Genomic DNA, 24,610 nt, shown 5'->3' on the forward strand with positions numbered 1-24,610 from the left:
GTATTTTTATAATAAACATATTTTTTCATCTATATTTTTCTTAAATATAAATTATTATTTTCAAAAAATATTCTAAAATATATAACTAATATTAAATCTGTTTGCATATGTTTAATTTCAAATTTAATTGTCCATTTTTTATGGTAACAAAATTAAATAATTTCCATAAATACAGATAGTTTTTGTTTTTTATTTTTTATTTATTTAATTTATTTTTTTGCTGTCTTTTAGTGTGTTTGGCTATAGGTTTGAAATTGTATATTTTGTAATATTTTTTTTTCAAGTTTGTTTGGCTACAAAGACAAATAATGATCCCCAATTAATAGTATAGATGCCCATAAAAACTCACCTTCGTGTTTCCAGCCTAAATAGATACAGAAACATAATATTATTTTTACTGTTGACAAAAAAAAAAAAATATTATTTTTACTGTATTACTTATATTTTAATTACTTACCGAAATTGGCTTAAACTGGTATTATTCATCGAATCAATCCAACAAAAATTATGTCCAATCAATGTTTAGATTAAGCAATCGAATATTATGGTTATTTATTGAGTTTTCATACAATTACGATCGAATATACTGTCATCGACATAAACTTTAAGTCAAAAAATATTCAAAATATCTTATAGTTAACTAATTACTCATTCTTTGCGACATTTCCTTAAGTCAAAAAATATTCAAAATATATTTCCTTTAAGTGTTTTGGTCGATTTTAAAGGGTGTATACGTGTGTGGGTCAATTTTTTCTTCATTACATTATGGCCTAATTATTGTCCTTTGTTGGAAGAATAAATAAGGCATCGTGAAAATCATTAATTTTAGACTAATAAAATTCCAAAAAAAAAGTAGCAATCACGCCTATCTCTACTATAGTAAAAGAGAAGTACAAATGCTTCTTGGGTCGGGTTTAAAAAAAAAATTAACCCGGATTTTTTCAGTTGGATCTTACTAAAAAATTAAGGATATTAAATACCAGTTTCCATATATATTATTTTGAAATCTACCAAATTAAATCATCAATATCGGTTTGGGAAAGTACATTAATCTTAATTTGTTTAAGGAAAAATACATTAATGTATGATTTTGTATATTGGTTTAACAAATTAACCTAAAAATCAGAAATATAAATTAAATATAAAATAATCATTATCAAATTATCCATGATATTTCAAAACAAAATCTTCCTTAAATATCCTATATTGATATTTGGATGTATAGTTTTCTCCTATATTAACTATGATCTTCACACCAGTTACGGGATATTTCATTTTCAACCATCTTTAATATATATATTTTTTTTGTCTATGACCATCTTTAATATTTATTTGGCAATAGTTTCGAATTTCTGGCTTGATTATAAAACTAATATTTTTTCAATTTAACCCTGAGAAAATATGATCTATATAAATAAGTTTTTGCTACCGGAAAATTGTAACATCAACACAGATTACACTTTAACACGATAAGAAATAAGAAAACATTGGCTTTTTATTTGTTTATTCTAGAGATTTGCAACTTTACAAAACTGCATGAAAGGTTCAAGTTAAAATCATGTATTTATGATTATGCGGTGTAACGCGGGTCAATCCCTAAATTTTAAAAATGATTCATTGTATAATATTTTTTTTTCATTGTATAATATTTATATATGTATATATGTCACATATTGTTCTAAAATTAACAATCCAACTAAAATCATATAATTTAAATAATTTTGAACATATTCGAAACCAACACATACAATCTAAAAATAATAAAATTTAATTACTGATCAAAAGAAAGTAAAGCAAACACAAATAAAATTATCTCGCAACGTACAAAGACTAAAAACCCGGTAATTTTCCCCCGCGCTGTAGCGCGGGTCCGGACCTAGTTTAAATGTATGTACGAAGGCAAAAAAAACGTGGTCATTAAATTCTTGATAAGATTTTTTGAAAGAAAATTCAAAATACTTTTAACAGTATTTTGAATTTTGGCTTCTCATAGCGCGACAAGTCGCATTCAAAGTTCGACCTACGTGACTCATCATCTAAAATTTGAAGATTTGTTTCTTTATACACAGTCACACATTTGCTATCAGTAGCCAATAGTGAAGACAGGTTTTATCGTCCACAAAGGCCAAGATCCAAGAGATCTTTCAGTGGGTGCAGAATACAAACACATCACATTTATATACAGAAGATGAAACTTATTCAAATGGGTGGAATTGCATCCTTAGGAACCAAGATCTGCCACCGATTATTCGTCCATATTATGTTTTTCAGGTCAGAAACCAAAGCATATATACATTATGTATGTATTAGTATATATTCTTTCTAATTCCCCACACACACATTCATTTTGCACAGGTATCATCCAAAACCGCTATTTCTAGCTAGTAATTCGAATATGAACACCGACACATACACAATGTACATTAATAATTAATAATATATACTTATAGCATATAGAATAAATTGATGGAAAAAAATAAGTTGATAAGCATTATTTATAGAAAGGAACCATGCTGAAACACTATTGAAAAATGCGTTGACAAACATGCATGTAACGTATACAGTGGATGTGGACGTACGTAAAAGCTAGTAGGAGAACCACTCATATACGTCTCTCGCTAGATATATATCTCTTCAATGTGGCTCCATATTACGGTTGGTAATTTGGTATGGGTCCTTCAACTTATACCTAATTATTCTCCATTTATTGGTTAAACTCCAATTCCTAAGTCGGTTGGATCCATGATTAATCTATAGTTTGCTAGAATATTAATGGGAATTGGGTACATAGATCGGAATACAACTAACTAATAATAAGTTAGAAATTAATCAGCAACAAAAAAATGACAATTAAGTTGCAAGTTAACTATAGTTTCTAAACCAAAAAAAAAAGTTACTATAATTTGTATCATTGTATGTGCAGCTCGTGATTTGACAACTACTCCACCATCATCGATTCATCGTAACCATCGCACATGCATGAGCATGATTTCATTAAATTACTCTTTATACTATTCTTACATGAAGTTTCATTTAATTTTCGACATAATAGCATTTAGTTTAAAAAAAAAAAAAATCGTTTTATTTGATGATATTATTCGTGATTGATGCTTGGAATAAATGCAATTGGGCATCTTCAACTCTCAAAGCTGGAGCCTGGGACATGTACCAACTTTTATTTAAAGTTATGGTTTTATATTAAAACTTGTTTTCATTACCTAGTAGTGTAGTCTAGTACTAGTAAGTCATTACCCTGTAAGTTCAAACCATAACACCTAAAATTAATCCTTTTTTTTTTGGTTTCTTGCCGATTAGGCAGGGCCATAACATAAACACATTATTTGGTGTCTGGATTTTTGTGGAGAGGTGGGGCACGTGCCCCATACTCATTATAAATAAAAGTTCACTTGGTTAGCTTACAACAATGTTTACTTAGCTTATTTGGTTACTCGTGCCCCATGTTTTTTGATTTTATACAAGGGTTCGACGCCCAACATCGTTAATTTTTGTTATTTTTTTACTTTTTTTTTTATATTGGTGCCTCATACAATTTTTACTTCTGGATCCGCCCTGATAACCAATTCAAAATTTTGACATCAATATACAGTATACACCAACGGGAACTACATTATTTTCATACACAGCAAGTGTGCTGATTGACAAATATCGAAAACGACAGTGAAATGATTTAACATTTAATATAAAAAAATTATCTTAAATACTATAAAAATAAGTATTTTTTCCAAAAATATCATTATAATTTTTTTATTTTCCAAAAATACTATTATAAGTTTTATTTCCAAAAATATCACTAAAATACATTTTTCCAAAAATAACACAAAACTAAAACTAATATTTTTTAAATTCAAAAATAATTTCTAAATCCTAAACACTACACCTAAAACTATACTCTAAGTATAAATAGTCAACTCAAACTTTTAAAAAAATTCTACACCTTCAATTTTTTTTTTTTTTTTTTTGGTTTATGGTATTTTTGGAAAATGGAAAAAATAATTATGGTATTTTTAGAGGAAAAACTAAAATGATTGCATACAATGATACAAAGGAATTTCATTTAATAAACTGAGATTTGAAAGCTTTTTAACACGAGAGAGATTTACTAAAAATAGGAAAAATATAGCGCAATTTCAAAAGAGAAGTTAATGGCAAAAAAATTTTGTTCAAAATTGACAATTGATGTGTATGTAAGTAATGTTTGCCACACGTAACCCATCACCACTCATGAACCAAATTTTTGTACTAGTCCACCCGTGACCAAACCCTATATTAATGAATGTATTATCTACCACATCAAACCTACTAGGACATCTACCAAATTTTGTTTAAAGCAATGTTTCAATACAAAAACATGTATTTAATTAGTACAGTACTACTAATTTTGTTTAAATCTCTTTGCGAATATGTACAGTACTACTAATTTTTAAACCTTATCGCAGCCGTATAACAAAACATGCATGTAAAAACCTTATCGCGATCGTAGTCATGTAAAACAGTCTATATTACTTATTTTTGGTCGGCAGGATTAATTTTGACGGCAAAAAATACATTTTTGTCGGTTGTTTTGGAATAATGGCAGTGCAGGTTTCGAGATTTCGGGGGTCCAAATCTAACATTTTTGTATATGTATAAACAATTAAGATTTTCAGTTTTCAACCAATAATGTTATATATTGAACATCAAAATTGAGAGACCTAACCATTTGAAATTTTAGTAAACTTACAAATGATATACCCTTGAAAGTTATTAAAGTTAAATTGAGACATAAAATTTATCATTATCAAAGCACAAACTTTCTCTGCTCTTGATTTATAATCGACTGATCAGTGTATGAATCGCAGATAGATCAAAGTTGCATGCATCTCTACCCCTCGTATAATTTCTTCTGATAAACTATAGATCTCCCAGAAATAGAGTTGTCATTCAAATGTTTCATAAGAATGTTCTCATGTTTCGAATTTTGAGTTTCGACCTTGAATTATGGTTCGAATATCCAAAATCCCTAGTCCTATATAGTATATATTCAGTTCTACTCCCAAGAAAGAACCAATTCAGGTTTTTAACATCGATACCTACCAAGTACCAACAATTTATACATTTTCATAAATAACGAAATTATTGAAACGAAACGACAATGAAAATGAATCAAGCTGGAACCATCGAGAGAGATTACTAAAAATAGGCATCTTTATTAGAAATTGACTAATCGATTTTATGTTATGTTGTTGTCCATGTAACCCACAAACCAAAATTAATATGGACTAGTATCAATCTACCCGGTCTAAACCGGTTTGGTAAACCGAATATGTATTTCACCGATCAAGAATCAATCTACTTTTGTCGCTCAAGTAAGAGGCACCGACGGGGTAAATAGAAACACACGATACGACGCCGCATAACAACGAACGATGACAACGCTACCATACGCCGATGCCGATTGTAGCCTCAGGGCTTTAGCTGGCCGTGCCGAGGGCTTCGGACGTTTCGCCGTCGGTGGTCTTCACGGCGATGTCTACGTTGTCACTTCTCTTGCAGGTGATGTATTCGTAATATATATACCATCTAGTAATCTATGTATCAAATAATTGTTTATGCTCAATGCTTTACCGATGATCATACTGGAATCTAGAATTCAATTCACATTTACACGAAATCTATGGAGCTTTTTTTTTTAATTGATTGTGAGATAGAGTTGATTTGAGACACCGAATCTTATTTGTGGCTGTTTGTATTCGAAGATGTTGAGATTGGTTTATGTTTTAGATGATGGACCTGGGACTCTTCGTGAGGGAGGTAGGAGGAAAGAGCCGCTATGGATTGTTTTCGCAGTTTCTGGAACTATTAACCTCCATTCATACTTGAGTGTATCGTCTTACAAGACGATTGATGGAAGGGGACAGAGGATTAAGCTCACAGGGAAAGGAATAAGATTGAAGGAATGTGAACATATCATCATTTGCAATTTGGAGTTTGAAGGTGGTAGAGGCCATGATGTTGATGGTATTCAGATTAAACCAAAGTCTAGGCACATTTGGATTGATCGCTGCAGCCTGCGCGATTACGATGATGGGCTTATTGATATTACTAGACAAAGCACGGATATTACTGTTTCTAGGTGAGGTTGATGATTTTTGCATGGTTAACCTTGACAAATCTCGTGGCTGGTGCTTGATGTTGCTTCTTGTTTGCCTCTGGTTCCTACAGATGTTATTTTGCTCAGCATGACAAGACGATGCTTATTGGAGCAGATCCTTCTCATGTTGATGATAGATGTATCCGAGTGACCATTCACCATTGTTTCTTTGATGGAACGAGGCAGAGGCAACCTCGTCTGAGATTTGGAAAAGTTCATTTATACAACAATTACACAAGAAACTGGGGAATATATGCTGTTTGTGCTAGCGTAGAAGCGCAGGTAAACTCTTTTCTAGTAGTTGTATGCCTAAACCCGGGGAAACGGGGATTTATCTAAATATCCAATTGTAAAACTTAGATCATTGCTTCAAATCTCAATAGAGGATAATTATGTTCCTGAATCATCAGGTATTCTCTCAATGCAATATATACGAAGCAGGCGTGAAGAAGAAAACTTTTGAATACTACCATGAAAAGGTTGATGCTCGCTTTCCACTTGCATCATAGAAAATCTTGGTCGTCTTGTGAATTCACCATCACCATCTTGTGCTGATTTGTTTGTAGGCTGCTGACAGGGAAGAAGCAAGAGCTGGATTAGTACGATCTGAAAATGACTTGTTCTTGAACGGAGCTCAACCTTCCTTGTTGACAGGAGCCAGTGAAGAATGTGTGTTCCATCCAAGCGAACACTACCCGACATGGACTGTCGAGCCACCATCAGAAACTCTCAAGCAGATTATGCAAATTTGCACTGGTTGGCAATCTTTATCCCGTCCTTCAGATCATGGAGTTCCTAAGTAATAGTTGTGATCTGATTGTTTTCTTGCATATCATATTTCCTCTTTTTTTTTTACGTTATTCAAGAAGTGAATAAGGCTTTTGTTCTTCAGCACATTATGTTCAGAGTATGCTCTGTGTGATTTTTAATGCATTTTTCTTCTTTGTGATAAGTAATACGCTTCTTGAATGTATATTCCCTAAATCAAATTCTTTACCAGATTTATATCAGCTTCGGTTATTATAGACTAAACTAGTTTCAATTTTTGATTCTTTAAGCGGTTGATCAGAAGATGAAGAACTCGGTTTAAATTATGTAAAAAAATTCCCAATATTGTTTTCGTTCTCATTTTTTTTTGTACACAATGCAAACGCAAGTAGCCATACAATTTTTTTCTTTCTCAAATAATGTAGAATGGAGCCGTTAGCCAAAACTATGGATCGAGTCACTCAGCTTGAAACACATCCAATTGATTTCCATGACGGAGAAGATGAAGACGAAGAAAAAGAAGAGGATGCATGAATTGGTGTTCCATGGAAAAGATGGGAGATGTAATTCTCCAAATTATCTGGCTTGAACCTCACCAGGATCTCAGTGTTTCTCTCCTGGCCGAGCATTGGTAAGTACTTCCTGTAAAACTCTCTGTATTCTGGTACAAGTTTGTTCGCTATTGAAACCTTCAGTTCATCCCTAAGTTTTGCATCTGGTACAACTCGTGATGATTGTTTCATATATGCTTCCTCAAATGCCGTGTGAAATCTTCTGAAATATATTTTGGCATCCTCTGGTGATAGGTCTGTGGGTTCTTCTGGTAAAGACATGAAAACATTGGACCATGATGCTATCTCATAATTCCCAGCATAAGCGCTGAGTTTATCAGCATGCATAGAGAGCCAATCATCTCCAAGGAGATCCCTCAGGTGAGTTGACCGAACCGTTTCAATGATGAGGTGAAGGTTGTTAGCAAGGAAAAGGTAAGACAGAGAAACATCCTTGTAATGTTCTGCTTTGGTGTCTAGTTTGCATAGCAAAACCAGGATGAGCCATACAAAGTGGACCGAGAGTGCGTGATTGTGTTGTTCATCTTCCGAAATTGGAGTTCTGGCATAAGATTCTAGCAGGCGGGTGTTTCTAGAGTTTGGATGGTCTGCAAGGATTTCAGACAACACACTGCTGTATTTTGAAAGGGAAGAGATGAAGCTCATTGTTGATCGTGTCAGTTTATGAATCCCTCCTCCAGGTGTAAGGGCTTTCGTTGAATCCTTCTGAATGGTTGACTCAAAGTCTGTGAGCGCACTGTGGATTGAGGCCTTTAGTTTTTGCAGCGACGTGAGAGCCTGAGATTTCACACCAGCTACTGCATCGAAGTGGAATATCATCTCTATGTCCTGCCAGAGATCAGAGATTGCAGCCAGCAGATCCATTAGTGGGAAGATCCTCTCATGGGATTTTTTCTCCTTGGCAACTAATTCAGGGAACTTGAAAAGGTTAGTAGCTGCTTCGTTTGCAATCTCATAATAGCATGACTCTCTTGTTGAATTAGAGGCAGAAAAGACATGATCACAAAGAAGTTTTTCTCCACGGAAGAGCGTGGCAACGCCAATCTTTGCAGCTTTTATCCAGTTCTTGATCATATGCTCCAGCGTGACCCAGTCCATTTTGTGAAATTTGGAGCCTTTGTAGATTTCGATGCCGAGCAAGCTCAGTCCTTCATCTACGATCGATTTTCTGATCCGTTTATAAATCTTTACACACTCTTTACCATATCCACAACTGATCATACTCTCTGCTATCGCCTTTAGGTCTGACATCACCACGGCTGAAGCTTTCTCAACCTTAGTGATCGATTCACCAGCTATCCTTATCTCATTGTCACTGTCATCGTCGTCGTCAGATGCCATAAAATCTTCAAATTCAGAGTTGCTGGAGATTGAGGATTGGCCGGAAACTGATTCGGGATCAAGCTTGTCTCTATTTGAAGATAATATCTGAAAGAACTCTTTTTCAAGCCTCGCCATGGCGACCTGCATCAGGGTCTGTGCAAGAGCAAGCTTTGGAGATTGAGAGTCTTGAGAGACAAGAAAGTGCATCGCCCTGCGCAAATCGCGGACACATATGATGAACTCTTTGGCCTCTCGTCTGCTATGGTTAAACAGAGAGACGATCTTGGTGAAGGAAGGCGTATTCGGGTCCCATTTTCTGATGACAGATTCCGCTTTCTCGAGAGTCTCCTCAATCATAGACTCAGTAAAAGTCTGGTTCAGAGGAGAAGCCGGGAAAGAAGTGAATGAAGAAGGAGAAGAAGGAAAGTGTTTAGGAGATGAGGAAGAGAAGAAAGAAAATCTCGCCATTTTCGCCATTGAAGAAGAAGCGCTCTCTCTATTCTCTTTCTTTTTTTTCCTGAATTGAAAAGGAGGCTATTTCTCAAAATAGTGTTACTTGGCTTTTACTCTTTCTAATTTAACAAGGAAGATGGTATTTAACAATTATATATATAGAGCTAGTGATTGGTCTCGACTCTCAAGTTTGAAACCGATGACGATGTGCTTACATGTGAGACCCAAACCACAAAGAACCATTGACTTTGATGAGGTAAGACCCACACCACAAAGAACCATTGACATTGATGTTTAATATAAGCCTTAGTTTTATTTTATGTACTTATTAGATACAGATTTTTACACATGAGTTTTGCTATACACGACTAGGAGTATTTGACCATTTCAATCCGTCAACTTATAATTTTTCTTCATGTATTTGTTTTTAAATCAGATTTTTCAATAAATTTGACTTTATATATGCATCATTCGCAACATTTTTGTATCTTTCTTGTCCGAAGGCCTCGACGGAAGGAAAAAAATAAAACTAAATAGAAGTTTCAGTAGAAAAGTCCGAATAATGTAGATATATTCAGCGTTCTCGGTCTCTTGTATAAAACGCGTGCCTGCATTTTTTCAATTTTTTTTTGGTTTTTCTGTCTGTCAACGTCAAATCGTATTAACAAATTGTTGTTATCAGAAGGTAATAGACACTTTATCGTATCGTATTATAACATGTTATAGCGTCCTCATATAAACTAACAGCTACACGAATAGTTAAGAGAAAAGTATTACCAAAATATCTAACTATTAGTACAGTTGATGTGTCGTAATCCTGATAGTTTGCGTCTTTGCAAGAGCGAGCTTATAAGAAGAAAAAATACGAAAATACAGTATGTATAACTTATCATCATATATTTATTTATTTTGCTCTAATATATAAGATTTCTTAGACTTTTATTTTTATTCTATTTTTAAAAAAAATTAAAAAAATTATACACTTATTCTATTAATTTCATAATTTTTGACTATTTAAAATTTTTAATATTTTTTCTATTGCTTTTCAGTTTTTGTGTGTTTTAGCCAAAAAAAGTTTAAAATTCTTATACGTATGATGGAACCGAGGAAGTATAGTCTTACAACTAAAAATCCTTTCGTTTGACTAAAAGAAGATCAAAGAAAAGATACGTACCTACTCATTATATATAATTCTTGACTGAAATAAAAGTAAAATAACGATGTATTTCAACTTTTCCAAGTCATTACACAGACACAATGACATTCGCATATTACGATCAAGTTTGCAGGAAGAAGTCAAATGTGCGAGAAGCTATGAATATACATACCCAAGTCACTGGCAAAATTACTAGGCCATAAAGAACAAAATCGAGATTCGCTTACCAAGTCAACTGATCTTACATGATAACTGATAAGTATATTTCAACGGTTCAACCCATTTGGCTTCAAACGACAATGTTGTAGTATATACGTGAGTTGGCTATATCATTATAAGGGGGCATTAACTATAAGCTAGTCTACGTTTTGTTACCACTCTCTCTCTTTTAAAATTATAGTAATGGCTAATGATAATTATTTCACGGATTCGGTTAGACTGGAACCGAACTAATCAATAATTTAGTTATTCTGGTTGTCTTTATCTTTATTTTTTTTATAAGTGGAATCTTCCGTCAACAAAAGCAATGACGACTATTGATTAATGCCATTATTTGATTACAAACGAACTCACAAACTTTTTTATTTTTATTTTAAAACTGACGACTTTATATATAGACTTGTTATGAGGAAAATGAACTATATATATATTAGGATTGGTTATGTTATTATTTGGTTTTCTTACAGATTTTACTAAGGAAGAATGTAACCTTGGGGAGTTATATCGAAGCAAAAATGAATAATATTGTAATGCGCGAAAACAATTTGGTGATTGGATTGAGAAGTGGTCAAACTCAAGCGTAGATCAAAGTATGACAATGCTAATGCCAAAGTCAAAACTCAAAAGCTTATAACTTATCATTGATAACCCCAATTTTTTAAAAAATAATTATAATAACAAGACAAGTTGCTATTTTTGACTTATTTATATAGATAGATTCCCTTGTTACCGAATGGAAGTGCCAATCTTTCTTACCAAATCAACGAATGGGAGTTAAACTTTTTCTACCTTAAGAGGAATGGGACCTGAGATCATGGCTTGCGAGTGTCTTTTATAAAGGTTGGTTGATCAACTTTTGATGCAGACAAGTGACTTCAACTTCGTAGAGTTGTAAAAACCATTGCAAGAAAGTAGTTAGCGGCACGAGCCACCTCTATCAGCCTATCGTTTTGAAGGACCGTTTTATTGGACTGATTGATGATAAGTTAATAACACTCCAAGTCTCCTTAGATAAGTTTCAAATTTCACTTGGAAAGGGCTTTCTATTTTACTCATTGTTCAGTTCCAACGTGTTGACAACGTATTATTATATTATAATCTTCAATTAAATATGTTTACCTAACAATGAAAAATGGTATATATATTAGACTAATTAATGCCATGACACCACTCGTTAGATGATGTAAAATGGAGATTTTTCAGTGTGTTGAAAGTAGCACCATCTAAAAATTTTAAGCGAATAATGAAGCCTTGTACATATATATTGTTCAGAAGATTTACAAGTTGTGATATATATATATATAACCGAAGTGATATTTTTGATGTCGTTAAATACTTGTTTACTTCTCTTTTTATATATAGTTTTATTGAAAAATTAAAAAAATTAATTATTTTAAAACTTCATTTTATTTTATATATAGTTTTAATGATTTATTGAAAATTTACATTTTGACAGCTCTACTAAAAAAATCACATCCACGTGACTTTTTTTTTTCTTTCCATTTTCTTCTTTTCCAAGCTACTTGTCTTGTCAACATTACAAACAAACCAAGTAAAAATCATCTCAAGTAAGATATAAATGCTCGTCTTAATATGTATAACTACCGTTTATGTGGGAATAATGAAAGTAGAGACAAAAATCTGTCAACATGTACATTGTACGTACGACATTTAAAAATCATTTTGATTTCTTTTGCAAATCATTCTGGCTGTACATCATTAATGCTCGTTTATAATTTGCTAACAAAAACGTATGGAATGAGTCACTATAGTTTTTTTTGGAGTTAAAGTTGAAGTAAATAATGTATGTCGGAGAAAACTGATTTGTATATGTGAAATCATACAGTGATATGTTTGAATTGGAAATCATACAATTAAAGAATCAAATCTTTGATTCAAAGATCAATCTCGTATACATTAGAGAAGAGAAGATGACTGAGTAAATTATGTAAACTCTGATTTCATATTAACTAATTGGAAAGTACACTTCTGTCTCCAGCGACGCCAATCCAATGCAAAGAATATTAAGTCATTAGGTAGATATGGACAAAATAAAAATGTCACTAAATTGAAATCGATCACATGAAGTACCTGGTTGCTTGATCCGTCTCCTTCCGATGGCTCTAGTCTTCTTCGGATGGAGAGTCCAGTGGCAACAACTTCTTGTTCTTGTATGCTTCTCTCTAAGAGAAAGACTTTTTGTTTCACACCTGTGCAATTGAATTCTCCACCACTTTGCTTCAACAACACAAAAGACCCTATTCATATACATAAGGACTTTAGAACAGTCAATTTCTGCGTTTCTTGTTACAACTACCAATGAAATTTTGTTCAAGATGGTAAAAATGTGGGTTCATTTAATTAAACACACTCACAAACACAAAACATAGGCGCAAACACAAAATCTAACAATCATAAAATTCACAAGATAGGTAAGGTAACATGAATGGCCACCAGTCACGTGTCAAATTTATAATCTTGTAGAAAGAGGCAGCATAAACAAATTTACATAAGTGAAATTAACAATCAGAAATCCATAGGCCGGGCTAAACCAAAAGCCTTGCAGATAAGGTTTCACTTTTCCACTAACTAGATCATATTAAGAAACAAAGCTACTGAATCCCCAAAGTAAATGTCAAGCAGCTTGAAATATTAAAAACCCATGCAACATCAGCAATAAATCTAATGTTACTGTAAGAGAGAGGTGCGGGAACATACATCTTAGATAGCTTGTTAGGAGCACCACCAGTGACCTTAGGGATGCCGAGGAGAGCAAGCTACGCCGTCAGATCCTCAACTGAGAAGAAAGATTCGGCTTTGACTTCTCCTTCAGTGAGAAGAAAATATGGGTCAAAACCTTCCCATATCTCTCCAGAGAGAACAGTAGCTAGGTCCACCAAAGAATCATCCAGTAACTTTTCATGTAATCTGACAACTACTCGGAACATGTTAGACACCAGAGGGTTCCTCAAAAAGGGTTTCAGTGCACCCCCAAGTTCAATCATATCAGACCACAGAGTTTTCTTGTCATTGCTGTCAGTTGAGAATCTGAATATGCAGTTGGAGAAGACGTAGAGACCGAGGAGATTACCATAGAGTGGCAAAAACACATCCTTGTGGTTCCCGACACCACCTACCCAGCTCTCTCTTTGTTTACTAACATGGTCTTTAGCAAAAGAAAGCAACTGATTGTGAAATTTACTCCTCCAGTCGAGTAGTTGTGCCAGGGAAAACTCATTGTTTGGTAGTTTCTGTAAATGGTAACAGCCAAACTGCAAGATCAGAAGCTTTTCTTCATGGTGATTATCGATTCTTATCAAATACCCGTCTAACTAGATCACCACCTCCCTTTGGTGGGGGTGAGTAATCTGCAGTGTTGAAGACCCATCTCGAGAGATATTGGGAATACTCGTTCCAGTGCCCAAAGACAGAAGATAAATGGTTGAAGCTCAGTTCTAAGACTTTATCTACTTGAGTAGGAACTTCCATAGCAGTGAAGAAACACTTCTGGACATCCGTGGCGAGTTTTGACCTAATGAGATCATCTTCATCCTCCAACAATTTGATGCAAGTGAACCACATATCCAGAATTTGATATGCGTACAAATTGCAAGCGTTTTGAAATTTGCTTGGTGTATTTTTAGAGGGAATTTGGTGATTAAAGACACGAGGACCAACGATCTTGGCTTGTTCCAGTATACCAGATGCTATAATAGCTTCTGCAGATGCATGGCGAACATTCACTTGCTCGGATGATAAGCTTTTCTGTTTAATCAGGTTAACAAAGTAAGAGACACAATCAATTACGCAGCTCCATCTTGATTCCTCTTCCTTTTCAGAATCGTTGTTGTGAAAGAACAAACCCGTGAGATGCTGTACACAAATTGCCAGGCAACACATGAGTGTACCTCGGATTTTAGCACGTCGTGTGCTCTCAAATAGAGAAGTCAGCCTGCCCCAAAGATGAAGCACCAAATCATAGTTCAGCGAACCAACGTAAATGCCTTCAACAGATTCCCCGTTACATGATTTTTTGAACATAAGCAGATTCCACTGGAAAAGAATCTTTAGAATGTAGTTCTCACATTTATGGTTTTTCTCCTTGTCCAAGAGCTTTAATAATACCTCTTGGAGACCGTTTTTCGCCCAGTTCCAAATACTGCTTGACTCTGAGAAACTGGAATCTTCTGACTTCAGAAACTGCAGAAACCACTTCAGTGTTGCAAGACGAACTTCATATGATTGATCAGATAAACTACGAAGGAGCCTTTCGTTAAGGTCAGGAAAATCTGACGCTTCAGGAACTTTCTGCAATTGTAGATTTGGTCTTTGAGTAATCTGGAAAACTTCCGCTGCTTCATCGGATGGTTGAAATATGCAACCAAAATAAGATACAGCTGCTTGTTCTCTAAGCTCAGCGATTGAAGGGTCATAATAGGAGAAACCATAAGAAGCATCTGTATCCAGGCAATTTGTAGACAGATCAAGATGCAATTTGTAGATGTCCCTTAGATTTTGGCTTTCAGAGCTTGTCCATTCAATAACTCGCATATAATTAAGCACTCTCAAAAACGATGTACAGAGGATCGGGCATGGACAAGTCAATGGAGAAGCCATCCACGTGCATTTTGAAAAAACATTGATCAATTTTCCAATAATCTGATCCTTCTTAGAATCATCAGCAAGGTCTCTACAATTTGTATCTAGGAGACTACCAAGTTGCAACAAAATTCCGTGAAGGTAATTGAAGGACCTACCTTGGGCCCCATTAGAAGGTAAAGTTGAGGCAATTTGGAGCAGGACACTTTGGAGTTTCTCATTGGAAACAAGACCAACTAGAGCACGTGATGCCAAAACACGAACACGGAGATTGCTTTGAGTAGAGCATTTCATAATAAAGGGCATGAAAACGAACGGGTCCAGGTCATCTCCAGTTTCACTTGCAATGGGTGAAGGCTTAAGCCTAGATAAAAGAATCAGAATAGGCCATAAACTCGGATGGACAAGATTTGCAGCGTTTGAATCACATGGACCAGATGCGTCAAGCAAATCAGTTGCTGTCTTTAGTTCACTGTATATGAAAGGGTGCAACAAGGGGTACCTTCAAGAAACCCAACATAACATTCAGTAATGGCTGAAAACAATGCATTGTCAAAGGCAAAGACAGCTTTAACCCAAAAAAAAAAAAAAATCAGGGGAGGATCTTATAGACATACCTGTGAAAAAATTCAAGCCCAGTCAAGGCACGACGGGTAGATCCACGTTTTTGAACATTAAGGAATCCAATCATTCGACGGACCAAGGCAGTGTATGCAAGTGTGGCACTGTTTCTGACCTCCCAATATTGTGAAGAGAAGGATCTTATTGAAACAATCATAGCCTCCGCAGCAAACCCAGAAGTATCAGTGCTCAAGTTTGTATCGTTGAAAGCAGCTTTGAGAACATTGAATGCATGCACCGTTGGAACGACTCCTTCTTCACGGACCTTTGAAAGGTTTTCACTTGAATGCATATCAGAAGAATTGACCTCCTCCACCATATGTTTAGAACCTTTCTGTTCCATGGGATCCAAGAGAGGTTTCTCTGCAAGACCTATTAGCCATCTAAGCGCATGTGGGAGAAGCTTCTTTGGTGAACCTTCCGGTTCTGATAGAAAAAGAGCAATAAATGCAGCGGGAATTCCTGCACTTCTTCTTAACACATCGTCCACTGTTTGTCCTCTCGCCACAGTTCTTTCCATAAGTTGCTCCATCCAGGATTCTGTCAACTTACAAAGTCTACGAAAGAAAAGACAAACACAATCTGTCAGTTAATTGAAGAATAAGATACAAGGACACACGGGAAGCTTAAAATCATACCTTGGATCATTAGAACATAGTAAACGGTGGCACAAAGCTGTAAATCCAGCTCTTGTCTTATCTATCGCACCATTGTGCTTCATTTTCAAAAGAACTTCCAAGAAGTGGTCTCCAATCTTTTCAAGTTGATTCAGGTCAAGCAGTAACTCAGAATTTCCTATCACTGAATCACTGGGGACTGCAGAAGCTGTATTACCATTTTCTAACGGTCTAAGGCTACTGGTAGGTAATGGAATCTTTCTTATGATGGTTCCCAAAAGAAGACTCACCTGAAGAAAGAAAATAGTTTATTATTAGGATGTTACTCAAAAAACTTGTAAAATGCAGTATTCTCCATTTTAGGATGAATAGCTCTGCTAGCGAAAAAAGTATTAAGAAAAATGAAAACAGAAAAAAGTGATGCCAAAGTAAGGACAATGATCAGAATGATGAATTAATACCTCCTTCATAGCGAGCCAGCAACCAACCATAACTACTTGTTCTGATTGTATTGTTTCATGCACATGTTTTGGATAAGTACTCTTGTGTTCCTCTGAGAGAACAGCGGCAGCATCATCTTGTACATTTGACAAAAAACTATCATCTTCTATTATGTCATCCATATCCTCAGGCAAACACAAAGCATCTGCAGAAACCACCCAAAGTGCTAATGTAGTTATTCGAGTTACCAGTTTAAGAAGCTTTTCCAGTTCCTTTCTCATCTCTGATATACTTAGCACTGCGTTAGAGTTCCAGTCCAGTTCCTCAAAAGTATAACGCAAAGCTAGTAATACCCCATGAACAAAACTGTTCTTACATGCTTCAGAGAGATCACGCTCTCCCTCCATCACAGAATCATCAAGCCAGTGAATAAGTGATTTGATATACTCAATCACAGGATACTTGACTTTGGAGTTCTGATAAAGACCATTTCTGCTTTCACACTCTCTTGGACCACAAAAAACACTAGTTGAAACCTTGACTATCCATCCAAGGTCCAATACGTACTTTCTAAAGATGAGCCTTAGAGTCAAAGCACCTGCATCACTCTCTCTAACCCGTGGACTGCAGACTAGATGTTTGGCCCAAGGAATAATGTTTTGGACCATGTCTTCACTTGAAATGCCAGTAAATGGAGTTGGATAATGAAGCAAAATACGGAAAGAATTTTCCCTAAGCCTGTCCCAACTATCAACAATCGATCCAACCAACAATAACGTCGAATTATGTGAAGTGACTATATCACAATATGGGTATAAATGACCTTGATGAGAAGCGGGATCCTTAGAAGCCACTACAGGCCAGACATCGATCATGATCTGTATAAGCTCTGTAGCCATTATTTTTCTCCTGTATGGGGCAGAAGGGTAGCAAGATAAAAACAAAAAGGAACTCAACCACCTCATAAACTTGGACAAACTCTCTGCTCGTAGAACTGCATTATCGTCGCTTTTAAGTGGTTGCCAGCTACCTTGCTTATACTGCTTTTCCAGAGACGTACGGACCCGGGAAAAAAATTTCCTGAACAAACTGGTCCACTTCATTTGAAAACCTGTAGAAGATGACCTCATGTTCAAGGGAACAGCCTCCTTCATGAGATAAAGCTCCAAGGGGGATGGAAGTCTAGCAGTCTTGGGGTTTAAAAAGAGTGTCTCTGCAGCATCCACACGAACAGACTCATCAACATGGGTTAAGGCCATTTTCAGCCACTCAATGGGCACTTTCAACTCAACACCCTTAATTTGAACAATTGCAAATGTATCAGTACTTCTTTTTTGTTCAATATCCCCTTCAAGGAATGCAAGTGTGCGACAAACTTTCAGCAATGATACTAAAACAACCACCTTCTGTTCGACGGTCAGTTCCATACTCATGTTACTCAACTCAGTATAGTTTAGCTTGGTCTCTTCCTCACTAGGCCCAATAGATATATACGCAAGCAAAAGAAATATACTGTCTACGTCCAGTTCTAGCAAAACTTGTACGGCATAAGTATTTAGATTGGACCTCAGTTTCGACATGCCAGAAGCAAGCCCGTAAAGGAAAGGAGGCAAACAATGTTCTCGATAACGTGCATAACCCTGGTCAACACCTTCGCTCCCCCAGCTTTCATCACGCAACATTTCAAGGAAACATTTTAAAAATGATGTTACAGCATAACAGACATCATCATCAACATATGCATTTGCCATCTCGAACAATAGGTTAGGGCTCATATCCATCAAAGTCTTAGCACCTAACCGTCTTGTCAGTGATGCTAATGGAACGTACCGTCCCTTACAGCGTGATCCTAAACGAAGAAGATAGTTGACAATTTTAAGCAAAGATCCCCTTATTCCCACTTTATCATCTGTCTGGTGAACTGTGGTTTGAATGTCTAGTAAGAGGTCAAACATGAGATGGACTTGTTTGACTGTCTGGCTCAAAGGGTCCTCCAAGTTGTTCCATATAGTTCTGAGTATTCGAGCTGTCATGCTGTCCGGCATAGGATCATAATCTTCTGATAAATCAGTTAACATAGATGTCTTGATTTGTTGCAAGCAAATCTGCATCACAGTTAGCGCGTGAAAATTTAAATGGCTGTCAATGGGGTTCTCGCATAAATCACAAAGTTCAAGCAAAATTCCATCATACAGAATAGTTTTGTGATCACAATCACTGTTACTCAACCGACCAAAAGATGAAACAAGTATACCCCTAGAAACTGTAGTAAGAATGCCTCGGATCAAGCAGAGTCTACTCAAAGATGAAAAACTGCAAATCTCAGAACAAATGTCCCCAGCAAATGGAATTTTGCTAACAATATCAGTCAATGTAACGACACTACTCCAGCAAAATATACCTTGCGCTATAAACAATCCAAGCTCTTCGTCTTTAAGACAGACCTGTAGAGCAGCGCAGAAACTCACACCAGCAGCCACATAACAGTCCCTAGAAAACGCTGACGACTTCAAAATGCTTAGTTGAACAGCCAAAACACTCTCCATAAAATTTGCATCCTCCCCAATTAAACCCTTAAACTTCAAAGGAAACCGCTGAAACAAGTAATACGAGCAAGACAAAGCCTCTTGGCATTGCTCCATAACAGTGGGAGGAGGCCTATCACAAGCTTCACTGTCTAAGATTATACCATTCAACCCTGAAACGATATCATGACCCACCAAAAGCGCGCAATCTTCAATTATATCAACCAAATATCCCAACTTTGGCATACCCATCACTGACAAAGCAACTCTAGACACACAGAATCGATTCCCACCATCTTCCAAACCGCCATATTCATCACAAAGCTCCTTAAAACATGAACTAATCACTGAATGAAACTTACTAGTCTTAGCCAAGGCTGAAACAAGGGTCTTATGTAGAGGCAAAGAATTCTCCATGAACAGAATCTCCAAGTAAAACCGAATAGCTTCCCGTACAGAAACTGCCTCTCTCTCGCCTCCTTCATTCTCATGGTTCTTGGCGAGTACCTCTCCGAATGAAGCAACAATCTTCTTGGCGTGATTAACTTGCGCGTAGATTGAATTCAACGAAACCAATTCTTCAATGTTGGAGTAAAACTTGGGGCAAGACTGAAACAAACTAGATTGGCTCAAAGAAGCAGCGAACGAGCTTGGGAACAAGACAGCACTGTAAGTGTAACGATGACGATGCTGCAGAGCTCGCCACTTTGCAGACATGTTTCAGTGAGCTAAGGAAAAACAGATAAAACGATAAAAATAAAAATTTTGTTTTTCCAACTAAAAGTAGAAATCAGAAAACATGGTATAACGAAGTAGAGATCATACCGGAAAAGCGGCTAAGCGTACGAGAAAGCTTATCAGGAGCCCGGAGCAGTATCAGGTGACTGACCTAAGACGCGGCGGAGGCGACCACCTTCAAATCTTTCAACTGAAAATAAATGGGCCTCACTTAAGTGTTAATGGGCTTAATTATTCAATTGATAAAATATTTTACTGCTGAAGTAGTTAATTTGTTGTGGTAACAATATTTTCATATTCGAATTCATCACGTCTAGTTTACAACTCGATTTAGCTGTGATCACCGGCTTCCGACAAAATGAGTTCTCGAAGCCAAGTTTTCAGTTGACTGAGGTGTATGATTTAGTGTTGATACCATTTGCAATTGCAAAGCTCCGGAACACATTTCACTAGTCATATATCTCCACAAAAATTTGGTTTTCACTTTTCAGGACGAGGAAACAGAGGATATAATCGGGATGCCAATTCAAAGATGACTATGCTGTCTTACAGCACGCTCATCATAAATATTTACAGGTCTTGTTTTATAACTGAAGTAAAGTTTGTTCTCCAGGCTTTTGTTCGTAAACCTAACGTTTAAACCGATTTTATTGTGAGGAGTACTCTCTATCGCTTATGTGTTCCTTTTAAAGTTCTCTCAATATAAGCTTGCATGGTTTAAAAAACAAAAGAGTTTAAAAAAAAAAACAAGTAGATCACCCCAGGAGGTAATTCTTAAAATTCGAAGAGGGTTTGAATCATATTTGAAATGTAAGAGATCATAGTATCATACAATGATATGTTTGAAGAATCAAAACTGTAATTCGAAGATGATTCAGATAGATCAGGGAAGACGACGATATTAAACCTTGATGGCATACTTTCTAATTGGAAAGTACATTTCTTTCTTCTTCTCTCGTTCTGTCTTCAGTGACGCCTATAAAATCCAGAAAATAAGTCATTAAGTACGGACCAAAACAAAAATGAATGATAGAGAGAATCCATGGCTTCAAATACCTGGTGCTTAGTTAGTCTCCTTCTGATGGCTCTAGTCTTCTTGGGACGGAGATCCAAGGGTAACAACTTCTTGTTCTTGTATGCTTCTCTAAGTGCAGACTTTTGTTTCTGTGAGGCCACAGTCAACACTTGCGCAATGGACTTCCTCACCACTTTGCTGCAAAATCCCCCCCCCCCCAAAAAAATGACACCATTCAGATCCTTAATAACTTGAGAAATGATGGCTAAAATAATCTAAACCAACAAGGTTCTTGCTTGATCAGAGATTCAACAGACTAAATAATTATCTTTCTTTACCCATTCGAGGGAACTGTCTGATACGACAGGCAAAATACAAGGTATCTTGCAGAGAGACCGGATAACTACAAATACAACACACTGACACAAGCCGAAGACTAACCTAAACATTGATTGTTCTAAATACCATGTTCAGCGTCTGAGTACACAATCAACAAAGAAAACTTGTTTAAGATGTTAAAGATTCTGGATACACTAAACATAAAACCAAACACAAACAGATGCCTAACTACTAAAATCCGCAATTCCATAAGTTATGTGCTATATGCATACACATCGATCACATGAATGTACCAAATGCCTAATCTTGTAAACATTGATTGGCACCATAAGCAATTCAATAGAAATGCAACTAACAATTATAAATCTACAATCTACTTTCCCCACTAAGCTAGATCATACACATAAACAGGCTAATGAATCCAAGTTCAAGAAACTTAAAATGTTCAAGTCAATCCTCAGTATCCAAAAATGCAACACGATCAAAGAAATCTACAAAATGCAACAATGGGTGGGAGAAGAGAACAGTTATTACATCTTAGAGAGCTTGTTAGGAGCACCACCAGTGACCTTAGCGACACGGAGAAGAGCAAGCTCCGCCTTCAGATCTTTCAATTGAGTAGAAAGATCCGTTTTTGATTTCTCCCTCAACTCATGAACCTTGATTCTCGCTGTTCACAACCCATTTCACATAACCCATTAAGAAAATTATCACAGGAGACAAACAGAAGAAACACGAAATGATCTACGAGTCTTACCCATGGCGTCTTCGAGCTCTCTCACTCACAGTCCCTTGTGTGGTGCAATAGAGTGAGTGACCAGAAGAAACCCTAAATTGGAGAAGGAAGAAGATTGTTAATGGGCCTGAATAACATAAATGGGCCGTAAGTTTAGTACAGAGAATGGTAATTTCATCATTTCGGACGTCCAATATGCTATTATTTAATAAGTTAATTGACACTATCTACAAACGCATTAAGCGGCTTCTCGTTAAAATCTCAAATCTGATTTGGGTCAATTAAAGAAATCTCTTATCTCTCTCGTATCGTGCGTCTCTTCGTCTATATATATTGAAAACAAAATCCAGTTTTCTTCTTTCTTAAAAGTTAAAAACAAAAACAGAACTAACCACCATGTACAAAGAGGTATGTCTTAAGCTCTCTTCTCTATTCAATTATGAATTTTTCATGCACAACCAACAGACCTAAGAATCTTCATATATGTGAATCGTGATGTTTCTTTTGTTAGGATTATGTATTGAACTCACGAGGGATACAACTTTTCACGTGTTCATGGAAACCAGAGGAGCAGCAAGAACCAAAGGCTTTAATCTTTCTCTGTCATGGCTACGCCATGGAATCAAGCATCACCATGAACAGTTCCGTCTCTTTAAAAATTATGATGATTCATCGTCAATGTACACATATTCATAGCACAACTAATATTTATCATCAATGTTAAATTCAATCATATTTATCAGGCACTGCAATGAGGTTGGCCAAGGCAGGATTCGCCGTCTACGGTATGGACTATGAAGGGCATGGTAAATCCGGGGGATTAAATGGTTACGTCAGAAAGTTTGATGATCTTGTTCTTGACGTCTCTTCTCATTACTCTTCAATTTGCGGTAATCATTCATTACAATACCCAAAAAAAAAAAAAAATTGTTTTACTTTTGCATATGCCACTATTTTTGAATCTTTTCTTCTTCTAAAAATACCATAAAAGATAAGTTTGGCATAGTATTCCTTCCGTAAAATTGAACAATGTTATAGACCTAACCATTTGGGAAAAATGTTATATCTAAAGTATTTTGGAAATGGTGAATGTGAAGAGAGGGAAGAGAGTAAGGGGAAGATGAGGTTTCTAATGGGAGAATCAATGGGAGGAGCAGTCGTGTTACTGCTAGCGAGAAAGAAGCCTGGTTTTTGGGACGGTGCTGTTTTGGTCGCCCCCATGTGTAAGGTATGTAACTATTGTATGATCCGATTCCGAGATCACGTACGTATTAATCTTCATTTTTTAAGTTAGCCCTTAGTTAGTATATTATATCCTTACTATCAAAGTGTTGACTTTTAAACTTTAAGATATATATATTGAGTTGTTCTTTTTCATATATAATAGAATGTCTATTTCAATATTTTAGTTAGATACAAATCTCTTGATTTTGTTATTCTTTTTGCATACAGTTGGCAGAAGACATAAAGCCACATCCTATGGTGATCTCATTTCTCACAAAGCTAACTCGGTTTATTCCAACTTGGAAGATAGTTCCTAACAACGATATTATTGATGTGGCTTTTAAAGAATCCCACATTCGAAAACAGGTAGCATATATATCTTAATTTCTACTAGATATAGCTTTATACGTTTTCGTTACTTTTAGAAAATGAAATTTTATTCTAAAGGTAAGGGAAAACGAGTATTGCTACAAGGGCCGACCTCGCTTGAAAACCGCTCACCAACTCTTAATGGTTAGCTTGGATCTTGAAAAGAATCTTCATCAGGTTTCTCATCTTTTTTACCGATCTCCTTTGATATCTCGAAGATTTTATTTTATTTTGTGACCAAAACTGTGGATAATTAGACATTAATAAACAGGTATCAATGCCGTTTATTGTCCTTCACGGTGAAGATGATAAAGTTACGGACAAAAATGTAAGCAAGCTACTATACGAGGTGGCTTCGAGTTCGGACAAGACTTTCAAGTTATACCCGAACATGTGGCATGGGCTTTTATACGGGGAACCTCCTGAGAATTTGGAGATTGTGTTTGCTGATATCATAAGCTGGTTAAACGAGAGAGCTTCTGTCCCAAACCAAAGGTCGGAGGCTGAGTTAAAGCATATGAATGATGGCTTTTCTATGCATAAATAATAAAGTGTTGTACAACGTTGAGTTAGTATGAGAATGTTGTTACTTATGTACACTAACTAGTGCAAACCATGATAGACTTTTTAAAACCGTTCTCTGTTATAAAATCATTCAAATTAATGAAATAAAAGTCTTCAATTTGAAAACCATTTTGGACCCCAAAAAACAAGGTTGTGCAATTTATTATTCATATATGTGAT

At 35.8% G+C, this 24,610-nt stretch overlaps 5 protein-coding genes across 5 annotated transcripts; 2 read left to right on the forward strand and 3 right to left on the reverse strand.

The window, feature by feature from the left end:
* The first annotated feature begins 5,380 nt into the window (after positions 1–5,380).
* Positions 5,381–7,176, forward strand: LOC17886622 (probable pectate lyase 4). The gene is made up of 5 exons (XM_006291414.2): positions 5,381–5,553; positions 5,782–6,133; positions 6,223–6,433; positions 6,562–6,630; positions 6,718–7,176. Exons 1-5 carry the CDS (start codon positions 5,427–5,429, stop codon positions 6,952–6,954), a joined length of 996 nt encoding a protein of 331 aa, XP_006291476.1. The 5' UTR covers positions 5,381–5,426; the 3' UTR covers positions 6,955–7,176.
* Positions 7,177–7,242: 66 nt separating this feature from the next.
* LOC17886586 (exocyst complex component EXO70H1) lies at positions 7,243–9,424 on the reverse strand. Its single transcript, XM_006292976.2, has one exon. It carries the CDS (start codon positions 9,289–9,291, stop codon positions 7,381–7,383), a length of 1,911 nt encoding a protein of 636 aa, XP_006293038.1. The 5' UTR covers positions 9,292–9,424; the 3' UTR covers positions 7,243–7,380.
* Positions 9,425–12,449: 3,025 nt separating this feature from the next.
* LOC17886092 (thyroid adenoma-associated protein homolog) lies at positions 12,450–20,355 on the reverse strand. The gene is given in 8 exon segments (XM_006290423.2): positions 12,450–12,631; positions 12,734–12,900; positions 13,361–13,954; positions 13,956–15,743; positions 15,859–16,419; positions 16,501–16,769; positions 16,941–20,173; positions 20,271–20,355. Coding segments are annotated over 5 exon segments (6,375 nt in total). The 5' UTR covers positions 20,163–20,173; positions 20,271–20,355; the 3' UTR covers positions 12,450–12,631; positions 12,734–12,900; positions 13,361–13,419.
* A 567-nt stretch (positions 20,356–20,922) lies between these two features.
* On the reverse strand, positions 20,923–22,352 carry LOC17885730 (60S ribosomal protein L35-1). Its single transcript, XM_006291988.2, has 4 exons — positions 22,295–22,352; positions 22,072–22,207; positions 21,240–21,396; positions 20,923–21,159 (listed from the first exon to the last, which is right to left on the reverse strand). The coding sequence occupies exons 1-4, from the start codon at positions 22,296–22,298 to the stop codon at positions 21,085–21,087; spliced, it is 372 nt and encodes a 123-aa protein (XP_006292050.1). The 5' UTR covers positions 22,299–22,352; the 3' UTR covers positions 20,923–21,084.
* A 238-nt stretch (positions 22,353–22,590) lies between these two features.
* LOC17885798 (caffeoylshikimate esterase) lies at positions 22,591–24,559 on the forward strand. The gene is made up of 7 exons (XM_006292631.2): positions 22,591–22,681; positions 22,785–22,914; positions 23,017–23,163; positions 23,371–23,501; positions 23,726–23,863; positions 23,945–24,043; positions 24,138–24,559. The coding sequence occupies exons 1-7, from the start codon at positions 22,670–22,672 to the stop codon at positions 24,411–24,413; spliced, it is 933 nt and encodes a 310-aa protein (XP_006292693.1). The 5' UTR covers positions 22,591–22,669; the 3' UTR covers positions 24,414–24,559.
* The last annotated feature ends 51 nt before the right edge of the window (positions 24,560–24,610 follow it).

This window comes from Capsella rubella, unplaced genomic scaffold (genome assembly GCF_000375325.1).
Source record: "Capsella rubella cultivar Monte Gargano unplaced genomic scaffold, Caprub1_0 scaffold_5, whole genome shotgun sequence".
NCBI classification, from domain to species: Eukaryota; Viridiplantae; Streptophyta; class Magnoliopsida; order Brassicales; family Brassicaceae; genus Capsella; species Capsella rubella.